Raw genomic sequence first — 19,686 nt, 5'->3', positions numbered from 1 at the left:
TTCAAAATACCCTCGGCAAGATTAATAACAATTTCCGGGTAACACGTTTGATGTTCATCTCTTTCTAGTGGCATTGGGCGGACAGCGTGAGACAGGATCCATTCCCTTGATGGAGAATGGCGTAAAAAGTTCAATGTGCATGCATGTACTGTTGACATATGCTCATTAATGATTAGTGCATATCTTTCCAATCATTGCCAAATGTCACCATTACGTTATACAAACATGAATCATCATCACTGATCCCGCGGCAATAGAGTCTGAACAATGGACCGGATATTACTCAGTAACGAGACTACAAGAACGAGGCAACATTGCTCTGCGAGTATCGAGGGGTGAAGTTTCCTTCGTTCAGACTATGCTAGCTACTTCAGCCTACATCTATCATCGTATTGCTAAGCAACAATGGAATGTCTTGGAGCTGGCAACGTCAGCATCAGCGTAATGTTAACTACGAATTCTTCAGTAAATAAAACCGCCTGTTACAGCGAGACCTTTGGGATTGATATCAACGTAGCCAGTAGCCAACACAAGGTTAGTACGTACAATATTTATGATAATATAACGATATTGCAAGCTGCATATCGGATTATAAGGTAGATCTGTTGTGTCCCACAGAAAGGTAATATCTTGGAAGAAGTGTCTCAGGTGTTAGGGACACAGGTAGACAAGTGGTACATTCTTGTAAGAAGTGTTACATGTGTCAGGGAAGCTGGTACCCAAGTGGTACATTGTTGTAAGAAATACCCTGGGTTTTAGGGACACAGGTAGACAAGTGGTACATTCTTGTAAGAAGTGTTACATGTGTCAGGGAAGCTAGTACCCAAGTGGAAAAATCTTGTAAGAAATACCCTGGGTGTTAGGGACAAAGATAGACAAGTGGTACATTCTTGTAAGAAATACCTTGGGCGTTAGGGACACAGATAGCCAAGTGGTACATTATTGTAAGAAGTGTTACATGTGTCAGGGAAGCTGGTACCCAAGTGGTACATTGTTGTAAGAAATAAATAACCCAAGTGGTACATTCTTGTAAGGTGTTACATGTGTCAGGTAGACAAGTGGTAAACATCTTGTAAGAAGTGTTACATGTGTCAGGGAAGCTGGTACCCAAGTGGTACATTCTTGTAAGAAATACCCTGGGCGTTAGGGACACAGGTAGACAAGTGGTACATTATTGTAAGAAGTGTTACATGTGTCAGGGAAGCTGGTACCCAAGTGGTACATTGTTGTAAGAAATAACCTGGGTGTTAGGGACACAGGTAGACAAGTGGTACATTCTTGGAAGAAGTGTTACATGTGTCAGGGAAGCTAGTAGCCATGTGGTACATTATTGTGAAAAAGTGTCGAAAGTGTTACGGGTACTAATAGCCAAGTGGTACATTATTGTAAGAAGTGTTTCAGGTGGCAGAACACAGGTAGCCAAATGGTGCATTTCTTGCAGAAAGTGTCTAAGGTGTTAGGCACACGGTTAGCCAAGTGGTACGTTCTTGTAAGAAATGTCTATAAAGTGCTAGGACACTAATATCCAAATTCTATATTTTTGGAAGATGTGTCTGAGGTGTTTGGGACACAGACAGCCAAGTGGTATATTTTTAGTAAGAAATGTCTAAACTGATAGAGACAATAATAGCCCAGTGGTATACTCTGGTAAAATATGTCTAATGTGTTAGGGACAGATCTAATCAAGTGGTGCATTCTTGTAGAATGTGGCAAATGTTAGGGAACAGGTAGCCAAGTTATACTTCTAAGATGAACTCTTATTTAACGGTGTGACTAATTTAAGTCACCAGGGTCTTGAATCCCAATCTCGTCCTGATTGTACGTCAGCCCCCGCCATATTCTGGCCAAACAGAAATACGGGTTAAGAGGCGACTGTCGGGATCGGGTGGTTAGGCTCGCTGACTTGGTTGACACATGTCATCGTATTCCAATTGCGGAGATCGATGCTCACTCACTCACGCACCTTTGACCAAAAGTGGTCCCGTCTTATTCTGAAATTATAAAGGAAGTATCTGATTTACTTCGTGATACATAAAATCACAATGTCATTTTGATTTCCTTGTATATGCACAGTGGCGATAAACCTCAAAATAGCCCAAAGTTTGTATTTGTATCCTGGAAAAAACGTTCCAATGGCATTCGGCGTTAACGTTTTTTCACGTGGAATGGGATTCAGCGAACAATAACAAGGATGCGATTTCTTGAAACAATCGTTGGAGTGAACCAAGAATATAATGACATCACAAAGGGGCTCATTAATGCAACGTTTGCAATCATCCTTACAGAGCCTACTCCGATTGACAAAATCAAATCAAGATATCAGGACTTTTAGACACAGGGAATGTTCTTTGGGTATCATTGTCAATGAAAATGACAAACGCGCAGGATCATTTACTACGACGCATGGATGCGCGTGACCATTTTATGTCTTTAAAACGGATTAAACAGTTGTTATCGTTTCAGCAGTCTGTACTCGTAATCTGGTCATGGAGATTGCATCGAGTTACAATGAATTACAAATGCAGACATCAATACGTTCATGATGTTGACGAGAATTGAAACTCCTCGTGTTTTACTTAAATGCGTCAAATCCCCAGTTTGATCGTGTCATGTGATGCAATGTATCGGGTGAGGGTAATGGTCCTTACATATTTCATCAGCAAATGTGTCCAGAGTTATGTGACAATGACGTCATACTGATATCATTCCGCCCGGATATTTACTTGTAAAACGATTTATGCTTTCATTATCTCATATTCCTTATATATTTTCAATAATAGCCAAGTCCTGTTTGTAAATGATGTCACTTCCTTTACCCCAAGTGGTCGTTTATGACATGTATGTGACCATTTTATCATTAATGGAATATGATCCCAGGCACCGAGTGATAGCATGCATAAAATGGATAGTTGTAGCTACCAAATTAATCAAACTGTTTATTTACGTGGGTGTGATCGGAAGCGTAAACAAACATATTTGGAAGATAGCCCAGATTCACATCCAAGTGTCGGTCATATTTTTCAAATTTTCCACAAAATCTGTTTTCCATAAATTTGCACATTTGACAGCTCCCGTTGCCTCATAGAGTCGAGTGAGGTGTGCGTCCAGTTGTGAGTATTTCTTGTGGGAGACATATGTTTTCAACGAAAAAAATCAAAACAAAAACATTGAACCCTTCTACCTCCATCTTCTCACTTTCGGGAAATATTCAGCGAGGCAGCCTCATCCTTGATCTGGTAGCATGATGCCCTACTTGCATCCGATATCTATATCAGTAAACAAAGCCCACATCAATGGCTGCTCGTGTTCCTGAAACGAGGGCGCCAAGTTCCACTTCTGACCTACTGAAGGTCCTATAGGATTGCAGAAGTAGAATCGTGCCCTCATTCCATCTCATGAGGTTCCAATTCTCCTGCACCCAGTCCTCTCCAAACAAATCCCAGTGACCTGAGATTGTGAAGATGTTGGTAAAGTAAACACTGATCCATATGATAATTCTGAATCGGATCTGAGGAACCGTTGTTACTCTTAGAAAGGGACCATCTCAAAAGTATAGCGATAGTTTTAGTACGATTGTATCACGTTTAGCTTTTGTTCATATGTTTGCTCTTTTGCAATTTTTCAAATCAAAATAAGTGTTCAGATGCAAGACGCAATATAATGAGGATGTACAGTCATCTTTATTTATTTATTTATTCATTCATTCATTCATTCATTCATTCATTCATTCATTCATTCATTCATTCATTTATATATTTATTTAAAATGTTATCGAATTCATTCATCCATTCATTCAAACTTTCATTCATTTATGAAATTGGAATTTTCTTGTGGACTCACTGGTGAAATATATGGCAATAAGATCATCTATTAGGATTTGTTTGGTATCGTTTTGACTGTTGGGAGTTACAGTTCTAGGTTACAAACGCCTGAAGTTAATGATTCAATAATTCGAAAACGCCATCCTGGCAATCCAAGGAATATATACAAGTCTGCAGAGCAAATAACCATTCAGAAGATCAATAAACGCGGAAACACAAAGCATCAGAACCATTAGTTGGAATTTGAACCCCGAACCAAGTTATCCTGACATGGTCCGTGTGCCATTGATAGTTCGCTATGTGTGAGTGAGTTTAGTTTTACGCTGTTTTTAGCAATATTCCAGCAATATCACGGCGGGGGACACCAGAAATGGGCTTCACACAATGTACGCATGTGGGGAATCGAACCCGGGTATTCGGCGTGACGAGCGAACGCTTTCACCACTTGGCTACCCTACCGCCCCTTTTCGCCATATGAAACTGCATCTGACCACGTGAAGAGATACAACAATGTTAAGGTGCTGCTTTTGTCGATCTTTGGTTTAGTTTGGGGCACAGGTGGATCAGTCGTCTACGGCCCTGCATTTCAAGGTGCAGGGTTGCGTCCCTTGATCACGTCAGGAGCTTATGAGCATGGGTTCGAATTCTGCATTCGCACTGAGTTGTTTCTTATTTTGTCAGCACAGACCCGCTCTCATGGGTTTTATATAAGTGGAAAACGTTTAACACCTACATGTCTTCTGGATTTCCTACAAGACCAAGCTGACACTTTGACGTTATGGAAATTTAATGCTCAAAATAGCTTCAATATAAAAAGTCGCTCTGTTTAATTTCTAATTACCTATTACCGGTGTGGTGAAAAAGCAATAACATATATTTGCTCGTAAGCTGGAAAAGGATTGAGGTAATTGATGGCATACATCACGATACAACTTTCACTGCGCATTCCAGGTGAACAGACTGAGGCTGTGATAACGAGCACCTGTCACTCGTCCATGTTAGGTACAGGCGCATCCTTCATGTCTATAGGTTAGTGCGTGTCTGAGTACTTCCTTAACTTAAACTCATCTAACACATTTTGTAAATATGTGTACGTGCTACATTTTGCAAAAAAACTAAAGTTTCGAAAAGTAATTCACTAGCATATCCGCCTAGAGCGAGTACTAACACAACCTGAAGGAAACGAGAAGGTAAGATCCGGTAACGGTTGCATTTACACATACTACAGGGAGAAGGTATTCGTTAGTCCGCCCTGATCGAGCATCCTCGCATGTAGGGATGCTGCGAAACTTGGCATCGTTCCAGGATATTCTGTAAGCACGGAACGTGTGTTCCTGTATCCATAGCACTGAAGAACATTGTCCAAAGACGCGACAGGTAAGGAGCTTTTGTCAAACAATATCTCAACAACTGACTTAAACCAAATTTAAACACTTTCATAGTCAACGAGTAAACATATGGTTGAGTGGGGAGCATATGTAAACAAACACCGTTGCTGACAGGCGGTTCGGTGTGGCTAATGCTTTAGGTATGTTGTTCTCGACAGAACAACGATATCCTTGTTTTATGAGCATGCGTCTATTTACAATATTGGTTTAGCTGTTGGTAACGTTCTGGAAACATCAACACTCATTGGAGAGATACGTCACTGTGTTTGTCTTATATAACATACCTGCTATGATCATGAGATATATTTAAGCGTGGCAGATATAATTATATAGGATCTATTCTCCTACCAGTTCTTTGTTCGGGTGTATGATCATCTGTATAATGAAGCTTAGTTGCTTCCCTTTGACGCAAGGGGATATCGTGATCATATTTGGCAGGTGTTATTCTATTTTGTACCCTGATTAGGGTTCGTACAAATTATCAGTCCATTCGTGACCAACTCGTGTTATTCCGGGACAAGCCGAATAGCGTTTACGGAAAGGGGCGAGTGGTGACGAATGATTATCAGTCATCACATTTAAGGCCTTTTTATGGGCTTTTCAAGGCATAATCAGCAGTTTTAAGGAACTATAGAAACACACGTAACACATAAGTAGTTGAATACACACAAGGGTGGTCGAATGTGGGACAGACCATCTGAGGGAAATAACTCTTAGCTACATCGCTGCACTGGGAAAGTCTTGCTTTACGATGAAGATTAATCAACACCCACTGCCATTGCAAGGTATTTGTATTATGTGTTAGTTTCCTGTAAAATCATAACTTGACATATTTTTTTCCTAAATTGAATATAGGACCTTTTAGGGTAAATAACTGACAATTAGAATCTTTTCAGGGCTAAATTGAAATTAGGGGCCTTTAAAGGTCACATGCAACGTAAAACACAACTTTGCAGATTCTGATACCTTTCGGTATGGACTTACCGAAACAAATCATCAAATATGCAAATTCAACTTATAAAGTTGAAAAATAACGCGATGAAAAAAACCGCGCGAAATCGGAGTTCAAACGATTCACTAATTTTCCCCCGACTTTTCGGGGGAAAACTGGTTTCAACAGCTGGGCTGCGCTCATAGCACGTGCGCAGTGAAATAGGTTCGCGCAACTTGGAAGCGGGCTGTCCGGTGAATACTCGGAGAAGGCTTTGGTGTGGGCTATTTTCCTAATGTTTTGTTGATATCTCACAGGCGCGAGCTTTTTATATGTTATGACAGTAAATTAACTGTTTATATATTTTCATTTGTCTATTTCACCACACGTTCTTCTTACCGAGTCACTTTCGATACTTAAAAGCAATGTCATTATTTAGCGTTGACAGAATTTCTAACTGTGATATAGATATGTCGTGTCACAGACAAACTCAATGTCTTGTTTTATTGACACCTGTGTGTCTGCCTGCCTGTCTGCTAATGACAATATTCAATACACAACTACGATCACTGACCACATGCAATTTGAACTTAACACCAATCAGGCTATACACCATAAACAAAACGCATTGATTTATGGCCCGAGTTCGGTCTCTGTCACATTATCTAATTACACAGACAGGCAGGTGTGATACTTGAACACATGACATGTTATGATGTCTGTTGATTGCAAAATGTTATACACAAAAAATGAGCATGTATTTACAAAACACAACATCTCTATATATGCACACACAATGAACGGTGAGGGCATCTGCAAATGAACCAGCCGTTACAGTTGAGTGCACACCCACCCGCTCTGACTGGGTTCGGTATCCCGGCTGCTTCGTTTCTTAGGAAGTAAACCCAAGTACACAATATTGCACTTTTGATTTGCGATTGTACGCTTATAATTTTGTTTATATGGTTTTTTTCATAACCAGCAATGTATATTATATGTCATGAATAAGTGATAATTGTGTTTTAATTATGTTTGATTTTTTGGTTGCATGTGACCTTTAAGGTAAACCTTCACTTCTTATGGTCTGCAAGGATGAACTGGGTGTGTTTAACTGCAAAATAAAAAATAAATAAATCACTGGCATAACGAAATTATTGAAAGACTACACAGCTCATATATGGATGTTCAAAACCACGATGATTTTTTTGTCAAATGACGTTTGACACAATTTGTCCCCAAGAGTCATAGAAGCGTTCATACAATATACAACATGATCACGATTTGGTGGCTGATGCAAGCAATGCCATGTATTCCTGAGCGTTGGGAGTGTCAGCAATAGATTTACTAGTTGAGAATATCATCCATCTGGGAGACTGTGTGAAATCCCAAAGGTTTAAACACCATCTTGAGTGACAGGTAGGAGCACTGAAAGTCCTAGTGGGTCCTGCTGGTTCCATTGGTTTGGTTGCTGGAAGTATATCTTCCGTGTTTTAAATAGTGATAAATACCACTGGCGTTGTTATACCACTAACGTTTTTTCAACTGATGTAATCAATAAAACTTTGTTTTTTATATGTGGACATATTTAGCAAACACGTTGCTCTGCTTCAGATACAGCTACGAAACTGTTAGCAACACTAATATGATACGTATTTTTATGTGTTTCTCACCTCCAACCTCATTCTAGAGAGGTGAGGTGAGGTGAGGTGAAATTGGGTTTAACGTCATGCTTGAGAATATTTCGCTCATATGACGACGTGCTGCTTGGACTAGCCCAGACTGAAGCTGGTTTTATAGTGCTAGCCCACTGAGATACCATGCCGCAGTGTATCATGGATACCCCACTCAGACACATTATACTGATTCCGAGCCGACCAGTCCTTGTTGTACCCATTAATGCCGATCGAGCGCCAGGTAGGGACCAACAAGTAACATATTTTTAACTTTTTTTGGTATGACGCGGTCGGGGATCGAACCCGCGACCTTCCGCTCTCCGGGCGGACGCTCTAACCACTACACCACGGAGGCGGTCCCATTCTAGAGAGCCGATTGGCAAACAAAAATGAATACACAAAATATAGAGCAATGTTTACAATCAATGTTTATTCCAGTACTCACAAGGCCAGAGACATTTTGTACAAGTCCATGTTAATACAATATAAACAATTCATAGAGCACATATTTACATTAAATGTTTTTCACTTATTGCATACTTGTTGCCATGACATTTTAGAATTTAGATGACTTGGTTATAATCTTTTAACTTATTTATGATGTCGATCCACTTGCTCATTGCTTCGGAAAAATGTAAAAATAAATATGAAGATCGAGAAAGCTTAACTGTTTTTATGTGAATGTGGAAGAGAAAAAGCATTTTTTGTTATCAGATCAAGGCGTATCTGCCGACGGCTGCAACGAAAATTGAGATAAGAAAGCTTTTCATTATTTCAAGTTGGAATGCAATTCAGGGCATACGGGAGATTGGAAATAGATAAATAAATTCATACGGACAACCTTACCTCATTTTCCAGTAAGAGTCAAGGTCATTTCCAAATCTCATGATGGAAATCTCCACACATATTACACCATTCATGATACTGCATTCTGAATGAGGAGTCGTATCTCTCGTCTGGTCCCAATCCACAACACATTCGTAGCGCTACGACATTCGTAAGCCAATGATAAACTATACAGTTACGACATGCCGTAACGTTACGAACGCTTTGTGGATCGGGGCCAAGGTCATATATACTTCCCATCAAAAGTTTAGACTCACTTAAAACACTAACTATATGTTATGTATACATATATAATTATATGGTTACATCGAAGATTGATTTCTCCACTAACTTGGGGGAACCAACTGCAAACCTTAGGCAGATGGACGAGGACCATGCATCAAATTGCTGAAAAGCATGTGCAAATATCGTGCATGTGAACAGCTGCGTTTTGGTGTAAAGTTTTGTTAAGAATTCGCCAATTTTCACTGATTTTTATCATTTATTGAACTCATACTTTAATGCCTTAAACAGCTACTGACACATTAGAGAGATACCAAACATATTTACATAAATTCTTTGATTTGGGTATCTTCACATTTGTTTAAGAGAGATATGGTACTTGGAATAAAGGATGTACGGGCTCTCTTAGTTTTCACAATCGGAATTTTGTATCGGCTGCCTGAAGGGAGAAGGTTGTATTCCGAATTTAAGTAGTGAGTACGGTCAGATATGATTTTGACAGCTTGATTCACGATTTGCCGCTCATATATTGATGATAAACATTCAAATCTGCTCATGTGTAAACAGTACCTTTAAACAGTATGGAATAGTTTGCAAAATCTAGTTTAGAACAGCTGCCTGAAGTAAGTAGCTATATTTATACTAGTGAGTCTAAACTTGTGATGGGTAGTATAGTTGAGAGTTAACTACGGTCAAGGAGTGAGAACACAAAGATACGACCACACCGCTCAACTACGGAAACAGAAGCCAGTATCCCATGTAATCGTCACCTGAGGAGTATTGATTGGAAACAATATTGTGTAGGGTTGTACAGGTTCGTGTAGCCAAACTATTCAGAAAACAGTATCCATACCAGGACCTGCGAAGATCCGGGTTAGAATTGATCTTCAGTAACCCATACTTGTCGTAAGAGGCGACTAACGTTTATAGGGCGGTCAGGCTCGCTGACTTGGTTGACACATGTCATCATATCCCAATTTTTTAGATCGATGCTCATGCTGTTGATCACTGGATTGTCTGGTCCAGACTCGATTATTTACAGAGAACCGCCATATAGCTGAAATATTACCTTGTGCGGCGTTAACAAAAGCAAAAACAAAACAAAATCCAGGACCCGCTCGAATTTGAATATACAGTCAGGCCTCGTTAATCCGAACACTTCCGTTTTTCATCCAAAACGTTCGGATGGTGAAACGTACGGACTTCTGAAACGAACTATTATGTAATCCACTACAGAGTTACTTCCCTTTGACATACCGAGACAAGAACATCAGAACGTATACATGTATCAAGTGACTTTATTACAGTTTATATACAACTCCCATACTTAGACTTAAGATAGTCGTAGTGCTAAAATGCCTTTGTGCATGTCCCCAGGCGCACAGGGGCGTGTCACGCTCAGAAACAGCGTTAGAAAGACATATAGGTACATAGACCCTACCCTAGTACTATGTATCCTTTTATATAGTACTAGGGTAGGGTCTATATACCTATATGTCTTTCTAACGCTGTTTCTAAGCGTGACACGCCCCTGTGTCCAGGCGTACTAAGTGTAATATGTTGATGTCACATGAAAAGGATGCAGCTGCAGGCTTGTAAAACTAATTTACCAGATGTTGGAATCTAGGGTTTAAGATATTGATAAAGTGTACGCTGTCAAACATAAAAGTTGATTCTATCCATTCATTATAACAAAACACCATGTTGGAATACCCTTGGTAATACAAAATAACATCATTCTGATGATCGCAAATAGACGGACGGCAACAACCGTGTCTGTGTGAATGCGGGCGGTGGGGTAGCCTAGTGGTTAAAGCGTTCGCTCGTCACGCCGAGGACCCGGGTTCGATTCCCCACATGGGTACAACGTGTGAAGCCTATCTCTGGTGTCCCAAGCCGCGATATTGCTGGAATATTGCTAAAAGCGGCGTAAAACCATACTCACTCACTCACAGTGTGAATGCATGCGTGTTATATGAGGTTGGGTAGTACGTTAGACACAAGACGACCAACAGTACAACCGCAAAATGACGGTTTTAAAAAGTGAAATGGGTATACATATATATGTGTGTAATTCTACAAGAAACACCTGTCATGTTCATCTCAGACATATGACATCAGAGACACAAACTATACTTTACAGACCATAAATACGTAAAGTTGTTTTATAATCAAAATATTGCAGGGAGTCGGGGATAGAATGTTTACCGGAGTGTTCAATCCGTATCAGATAGCTCTGCGACTGTATGTACCCCAACTTTGGGCGGTGTTCATACTATCCACCACTGTCATTTTTCGTTCAAGATTCAAGTACTGACCGGCTGTTATAACAGGTAAATTCGTACCTGTTGTATATCTGAAGAAACCCTTCAGTTGTTGGTGATCTATAGCCCGGTTTTTATATTGTTTTGTCCTGTATTGTAATACATTTTTATGCTTACATGCCAGTTTTACCTTTCTATCTGTGATAGCCTAGTTGTTTTACTGTCCTTTGTTGACAGATTTTTACAAAATAACTTTTCTTTATTATTACAGTATATATAATAATAATTATTATAGTCACGATATGGTTGCAATACTGCCGATGTGACTCTAAATCTTAACTCACTCACTCTGACCCAAACACCAATTTCGAGATGCCAGGTGTGTACTTTATACATGTAAATTCTCCCCTGTTTCACATTTTAAAAACCCCAAACCAAAATGTTTAGATGCAAGGCGTGTACATTTAACACTGGCTTCTCCGACGTCCGCGCGTCTCTCTTTTCCCCTGAGACGCCGCTCCTGTATCGTGAAGTAGATTCCGAGTGCCAGGTGTAACGCTTCCTGGCACCTTTGTCAGGTAATTCAGTGTCGGTTGTGTAATTTGACCCAGCTTCCAATACAAAACATCAACCTCTCTTCCTCTTCACCTTCATCGTAGTATTTCTGGCATGGAGCGAGCAAATTTCTTTCAGAGATTAACCTCTCCGTTTCAGATTTATTTTGGTACGCGGGTTCGCTGGGATTTAGTTCGCGAGATCTTTTCTACATGGGTGAAAGAGCGTTTTTGTTTAGACAAACAGAGGCTTATATTGTAACAGGAGATAGCTACTTGGTTGTTGACCTCCTGTAAAGTAATAATGCTATGGAGTTTTCAATAGATACAGTTTCAAAGACTTGCCGTAATCCATCCATTACTGGGAATTGCAAATATAATTAGCTAAATGTGATTGAAGTCCATGGGTCGTATCAAGTTAATTTTTGGTCAAGGGTCTGAGGCAATTTATGAGCCAATGTTTCGTGACCAGCTGCGCCAGGATCCGCTGCGCTAGGGTTCGAACTCGATTGGATGCTTTCGTAAGAGCAGCAGACGTGCGCTGGTGGGTTTTGTCAGTTTTTAAACTTCTTCGACCTCAGTTCCTTCTGTCTCAGGTTTATGCTTGGCACACTCTGACTTATCTGGAATACTGTTCAAGCAGCTTCCGTCACAACTAACTCAGTGTTTACTGATATAACATTGAGCATGGGGGATCATTATTATAGGCATCAAGTATATCAGTGATCTGCTGTCGTTCAGTAAAAATCAGATATGCAATACCGTCCACTTATTTACCCACCTGAATCAGAAATAAATGAGACTGCCGAGACAGCATCTTCTGTTTTATATTTAGATCTGTGCAAACAGACACTGAATAACAAGAAGGATGACTTCTTCTTTCCAAGGGGGCGGCTGGGTAGCCTAGTGGTTAAAGCGTTCGCTCGTCACGCCGAAGATCCGGGTTCGATTCCCCACATGGGTACAATGTGTGAAGCCCATTTCTGGTTGTCCCACGCCGTAATATTGCTGGAATATTGCTAAGAACGGCGTAAAACTAAACTCAACTCACTCTTATTTCCAAAAGACATCTTGTCGGACGATATTTTTATATTTCGCAAAGTTTCGGAGAGAAGAGCATGCGATTCAAGCATCTTATTTTGTACCTATGTTCTCGTGCCTACGTTTTTTGTATAATAAAACAGGTGGGGTGGGGTGATAATTGACTTGACTTTGCATGTGTTTGTGCCACTGGCAGAACATGACTAGCTCACATTTTTGCGGACACCTTGTATCATCGCTATTTCATATCCATGGGCAAATGCACGTCATGCAGTCGGAAACTAAGAATCGATTTTGCTGTTAACGGAGATATCTTGTAAATATGAAATTGGTTGTGCTTGTATTTCACACATCCGTAGTACAAAGAAGCGTAAAGATCACAGCCGGGGGAATGTAATTAATTGTAGCCATGTTACAAGGAGACCTTCAATCATTCACTTGACCCACAGTCGATAATGGAGCGTGACATCAACTGATTGCTTTACCCACCGTCTCCCCTCCTCGTCACCCCCGCGCGACTTGCTCCTTGCATCCATGTCCATCTTGTCTTGTCATTCAGCCAGCCTGCGAAAACCGGATCTCACAGATCTTAAGTGTATACTACATACATGACATTATTCAAAGCATTTTTTGTCACTCACAATAATAACATATTCGATGGCAAGCCAACATGTGTCTGATATAAATAATTATGCAATAACAGCGTCTTGGTTAGCAGACTTCGTTGACACATGTCATCGTCTCCCAATTGCGTAGATTGGTGCTCATGCTGTCGATCACTGGACTGTCTGGTCCAGACTCGATTATTTACAGACCGCCGCCATATAGCTGGGATATTGCTGAGTGCGGCGTAAAACTAAACTCACTCACTTACTCACTATTATCCACCACAGAGAGTATACGTATTTGGTGCACGTGTCTGCACCATGACACCACGTAGCTTACATCGATCGCTAAAGAACATGATCGCTCTCTGTAGCCATTCCGTTTTCGTGTATGCATTATATTTCAACACTAAAATAAAAACCTATATAAAAAATCAACTTACATTTCAACATGAAAGTACTTTTTTATAGCCAAGGGAATCTTATGTCTAATGTGACGCATGCTCGTGAAAAGCAAAATGATTTGAAGATAATTTTGTCACCACTTCTGAAGAAGTGTAATGTAAGAGTAAGGCTGTCCATGTTGTTTTCGTGTTTCCCATCTCCCGACTATGGAATCCTAGAAAGGACATTGTCATGTCTCATTGTCGCGCATTATAAGGCTTTTTTAGATGGGGCGACAGTGCGACAACGCGACATATTTTGACCTTGAAAATTGTTGCTATTGTCGCCCTTTGGAAGAAAAGAAAAAGGTTATTCAAAACGCGACATAGCGACAATGCGACAAATAGCCGAAATGTCGCGTTGTCGCTATGTCGCATTGTCGCGCTTTGGTTAATTTTGCCTCTTTTTGCTCGTTTTTGAGAGGGCGACAACGCGACAATGTCCGTTCTAGGATTCCATACCCGACCGACCTGAATTTTCAGTCAGAGGCGAAGTAAAAATAGAGTTTTTATCTCAATTTTCCTCGCTGCGGTGTAAATGTATGCCTTGATGTGATACAAAAATACTCTTACCCTTCCGCTTTTTTAAAAAAACATCCAGAGCATCTTGATATCTGGTCATTAATTCTTCATTTACAAAAGAAAATGTTTTTGAAGCAACTCGATCTACATTATAAAGTAATTTCAAGGAATTACGACGTGATCAAAATTTTACAATATAGCTATCATGTCTGCTTCTAATGACTAATGACAGTGGAAAGGAAGCTTTCCTGATCTGACAGAATGAGGGTGTTGGGGTAGCCTTGTGGTTAAGGCATCCGCTCGTCAAGCTGAAGCTACGAGTTCGATTCCCCACATTGGTACAATGTGTGAAGCCAATTTCTGGTGTCTCCCGCCGTGATGTTGCTGGAATATTGCTAAAATCGGCGCAAACCTATACTCACTTACTGACAGAATGACCTACATACATGTATGTTTATTGGTCTCCCTCGTCTGTTTTCGTAAGTTCATCATTCTCCCGGAATCTCTTCGATTAAACTGATGCTTTTCATTTAAATCTACAGAACTTAGATGGTTTCATATTTGTTGAAGAAATATAGATCAGGAACTCGATATCAGGCGGCCATCTTTTTTCTGAATTATCTCTCCTATAAAGCGAAAAAACGTTTTGTCTAAATTAGCCAACATGAGATGGGTTTCATGTACTTATATTTGTCTTCCTGTGTAGAAAAAGTTTTCTTGTGATCAGGCTTGTAACCACATGTCTTTGAGCGCACAGACACGTTTAGAACATCACTTTCCACCTGCTAAGTATTGATCTCAGTGGCACTGAAACCAGCTGCTGTCGACGATTACAAGCTATGATACAGCTATCTATCTATGACTTTGAATGGGCCACTATTGCATGTCTTGTCACTGAACGCCAATGGCGTAAAGGGCACTAGATATACTAATCCTAAGTCCTTTAAAAATCCAATAATGAGTGTATTTCAAGAGATACGCATGAGAAGGCATACATATGGCACTAGACTTGCACAATTCTCTAAAGTCAGAATTTATAGTTTAAATGATAATTTCTAAAAAAATGTCCGCCTATCTGCACTTGCCTCTTCGAAGGATAGAATAACTATACATCTATGGGCTCAGTATTCAGTACAGCCTATTTGTTGCACTAACGGGACATGGTGAACATGAAGTGGCTTCTATTCACATGTACGTATCAGGAAGGATACATAAATATCGTTGCTTGTCTACTACCGGTTTCTTTACATTTGTTGCATGATGGGATTAATGTTACTGTATCAAATGACTTAGGTACAGTTATCTTTGAATTGATAAACAGTTACACCGCAACACCAGCATCAGTCTCAGTGTAAATATTTTGGAGCGGCGGTGGGGTAGTCTAGTGGTTAAAGCGTTGTATCGTCACGCCGAAGACCCGGGTTCGAATCCCAACATGGGTACAATGAGTGAAGCCCATTTCTGGTGTCCCCCGCCGTGATATTGCTGGAATATTGCTAAAAGCGGCGTAAAACCAGACTCAGTCAGTCAGTCAGTCAGTAAATATTTTGGTGACTTGCCCTTCCATACGTCTGTGCGATTCATTTTGTGTAAAGCCCCGATACCTTGTTCTATGTGACCAAATGGTGTATTTACCGAAACTTATGCTTCCAAATTTGTCATTTTATTGTCATGCAATACAAATACACTTGTCAGAGTATTTTATATGATTTGTGTCAGTGGGGTCAATCAATCAATCAATCAATCAATCAATCAATCATTTCACCAGTTTTGCTTTTGACGCCAGGTGGATCAATCAAGACTAAGGGACTGTGGGGTAGCCTAATGGTTAAAGCGTCCGCTCGTCACGCCGAAGACCCTGGTTCGATTCCCCACATAGGTACAATGTGAGAAGCCTAGTTTGGTTTCCCCCGCCGTGATATTGGTGGAATGTTGCTAAAAGCTGCGTAGAAACTATACTCACTCACTCACTCACTTACACTCTGTCGTGAACGTTTTGTATTTGTTTTTGCAGTCGGCGCAAGCAAGATGTCCTGCGAGCTGTTCCGACTGAACGTCTCCGGACTAAACCTCTCACGCGAGGATGCTGAACGGATGGTGTGGGACCTGGAAAACAACGAGGCCAAGCAAAAACTAGGCGCCATATTGTTCATAGGCATCGTATTGTTAGTTGGTTTCCTTGGCAACATATTAGTATGTGTTGTATACCATCTGAAGTTTCCACCCAGCACCTCAAAGTACTTCATCATGACTCTAGCAATATTTGACCTCCTGAGCTGCTCGATAGCCTTACCAGGGGAGATTATAGACCTGAGATTTGACTACCACTTCAACATACCAACCCTTTGCAGGATAATGAGATTCACTATCACTCTCGGTACGTGTGCCTCTGTTGTTCTCCTCGTTGCTATCGCTGTGGATAGATATCGGAAAATATGTCGGCCATTTGAAAACCAGATGAGCTTTAAGGAAACAAAACTGTGGATCGGTTTGCTATAGGCTTGGCGCTATCTCTTGCACTTCCGACTGTTCTGTTATACGGAGCGAAAACAGGAACCATTGCAGGTGTTGAAACAGCAGATTGTTCCTTTGACCAAAAATACAGACATACATTATTTCCTAAAGTGTATCTTGGAATAACTGGCACGTTGTGTTTGCTTTCTTTCGTTTTACTTATAGTGTTATATGTTTTCATTGTTATAAAAGTGTGGAAACAAAAACAAAAACGGAAACGGATGCAGATGCAAAATGTGAAAGGGAATCTACCTGTGACCTCACCCACTTCATCACTGGCCGACGCCAAAGAGAAGGACCGGCTTGCTGTGAGGGTTGTAGAACCGGAGCTGCCTGAGAACGGTTCAGCTTTTGATCTTCGGTTATTGAATCCCGAAACAAAGCAAAGGTCCAAACAGCAGCAAAAGCAAACCATTAAGACAACAGTGATGTTATTTCTAGTAACACTGGTGTTTATCATAAGCTTCATTCCTCATTTCGCTTTGCAGATATTGTCGATTCTTTCTCCAGGGTACTTGATAAACATTCACTGTTCCCCGGCGGCGTTAGTTGTCTTCAAACTCTTCCTACGTTCCTACTTCATCAACTGCGCGTCAAATCCTATCATCTACAGCTTCTGTAACCCTAAGTTCAGGACCGAATGTAAAACTCTTCTCAGCAAATTGTTCTGTATGTCACCATGCTGCAACAAAGCCAACAAATAATAATTTTAAATTGTTATAATTATAAAGAGTGGGTGAGTGAGTTTAGTTTGACGCCGCACTCAGCAATATTCCAGCTATATGGCGGCGGTCTGTAAATAATCCAGTCTGGACCAGCATGAGCATCGATCAGCGCAACTGGGAACCGATGACATGTGTCAACCTAGTCAGCGAGCCTGACCACCCGATCCCGTTAGTCGCCTCTTATGACAAGCATGTGTTACTGAAGATCAATTCTAACCAGGATCTTCACGGGATGTTATAATTATAAATAGTCATATAAGTATATACATTTCACATTGTCTTTGTTTACATGTGCTTTATGCTGTATCACAATACTTGCTGACTTATACCAAATATTTTGTCCATGAAGTTTTATCATTTATGTTTCATGTTCTTATTTATTATCATTTTATTTTTTATTTTAAGCAATTATATTAAATGATTCTTCAGATTATATTTCTAATATGCAATATATTTCTTTATATGACTGACTGACTGAATTTGGTTTTACGCCGCTTTTAGCAATATTCCAGCAACATCACGGCGGGGAACACCAGAAATGGGCTTCACAAATTGTACCCATGGGGGGATTCGAACCCGGGTCTTCGGCGTGACGAGCCAACGCTTTAACCACTGGGCTACCCCACCGCCCCTTTTTATATGATGTTAATAGATTGTCTGTTTGTTTTTTAACTCCCTATACGGTTATAATCGCCATATGGCGACGATCTGTAAATAATCGAATTTGGACCAGATAAACCAGGGATCAACAGCATGAGCATCGATCTACACAATTGGGATACGTTGACATGTGTCAACCAAGTCAGCGAGTCAGTATAATGTGTCTGAGTGGGGTATTCATGCTTCTTCACTGCGGCATGGTATCTCAGTGGGCTAGCACTATGAAACCAGCTTAAGTCTGGGCTAGTACAAGCAGCCGCACATACACATACACACGCATGCACGTCGTCATATGAGCGAAATATTCTCAAGCACGACGTAAAACCCAATTTCACCTCATCTCTAACTGAACAGACCGCACCCGTAGTGTTACGGGTGGAAAGTCAGCCTGGTTCGATACCCTGGACGCATTGTATAAAAATATGTTACTTGTTGTTACCGTGCCTGGCGTCCGACATTATGAGGAACAGATTAGGACTATTAGTATACGTGGCTACAGCATGGTACCTGTACGGGGTGCCATCAGTCCAGACTAGAACACACACAGACACACATTAAACATTACTCATAGACACACGTTCACAACAACACGTCGCTATAAAAGTCCAATAAATTTGAACGCGATTTTCAACCCCATTTCAGCTGTAACCGGATAGTGTTCAACAGATATACCACAACAGGATCCAAATCTCCACCCACTCGCTACGGGATGATGCTATTACTACTTGTCTCCACTAAACATCAGTACTTTTATTATTCCAGATCACAATCGTCCGCAATGGAACTGAATCCAATTGTAAATGGAGGTAACACGTCACGAGGCATAACTCATATTTCATAGATCATTGATCACGTGTATAATAAAATCAGAGCATTCTTGTAAAGCCGCAGATACTTGTAATGGGGCTGTTCTCATTATTTACCTCCCTCTAGCGGCTTCAGATGGAATTACGTCGTCTTATACGGAGACCATTGCTGAAATTTTGACACATGTTACAGATACAACGTTCTCTGAACAAAACACTTCGTGCTGGATGTCATTTGTATGCCGGGTTTGAATTTCCTGCCATATTATCTGATGTAAGCCTTTAATGGATAATGAAACTTACGAGAAATTTAGCTGTAGCTAGTTTTTAGAACTTACAAATGTAGGCAGAATATGAATATTTTGAATATATACTATCCAAAAAAAGAAACGCATAGGCGTTTTGTATTTTTAAAAACCAATTATTACGTATTGTGTTCAAACAATCGGGAAAATATGTAACGAAAGTGTTGATAACATGATTTTACACGATTGCACAAGCAAAACATCGATGAGCATGCACTGTCTGGCTATGGAAATCCAGATTACTTACGGAAATCGGCATTCGTTTTGAAGGAGTTTCAAGGTCAAATCACTACGCCACTTCTTGACGCTGCGACACGGAACATCGCCATTGAAAGAATGCACACTTCTGATTACCAGTCTTTTGTT

The 19,686-nt window shown here is 40.5% G+C and overlaps 1 protein-coding gene across 1 annotated transcript; it reads left to right on the top strand.

Annotated features, from left to right (window-relative positions):
- The first annotated feature begins 328 nt into the window (after nucleotides 1-328).
- On the top strand, nucleotides 329-17,610 carry LOC124291408 (orexin receptor type 2-like). Its single transcript, XM_046728393.1, is given in 3 exon segments — nucleotides 329-534; nucleotides 16,325-16,774; nucleotides 16,777-17,610. Coding segments are annotated over 2 exon segments (1,188 nt in total). The 5' UTR covers nucleotides 329-534; nucleotides 16,325-16,338; the 3' UTR covers nucleotides 17,529-17,610.
- The last annotated feature ends 2,076 nt before the right edge of the window (nucleotides 17,611-19,686 follow it).

This window comes from Haliotis rubra, unplaced genomic scaffold (assembly GCF_003918875.1).
Source record: "Haliotis rubra isolate DU_JTF1 unplaced genomic scaffold, ASM391887v1 Scf490, whole genome shotgun sequence".
Lineage (NCBI taxonomy): Eukaryota > Metazoa > Mollusca > Gastropoda > Lepetellida > Haliotidae > Haliotis > Haliotis rubra.
This window is presented reverse-complemented; position numbering and strand designations above follow the sequence as displayed.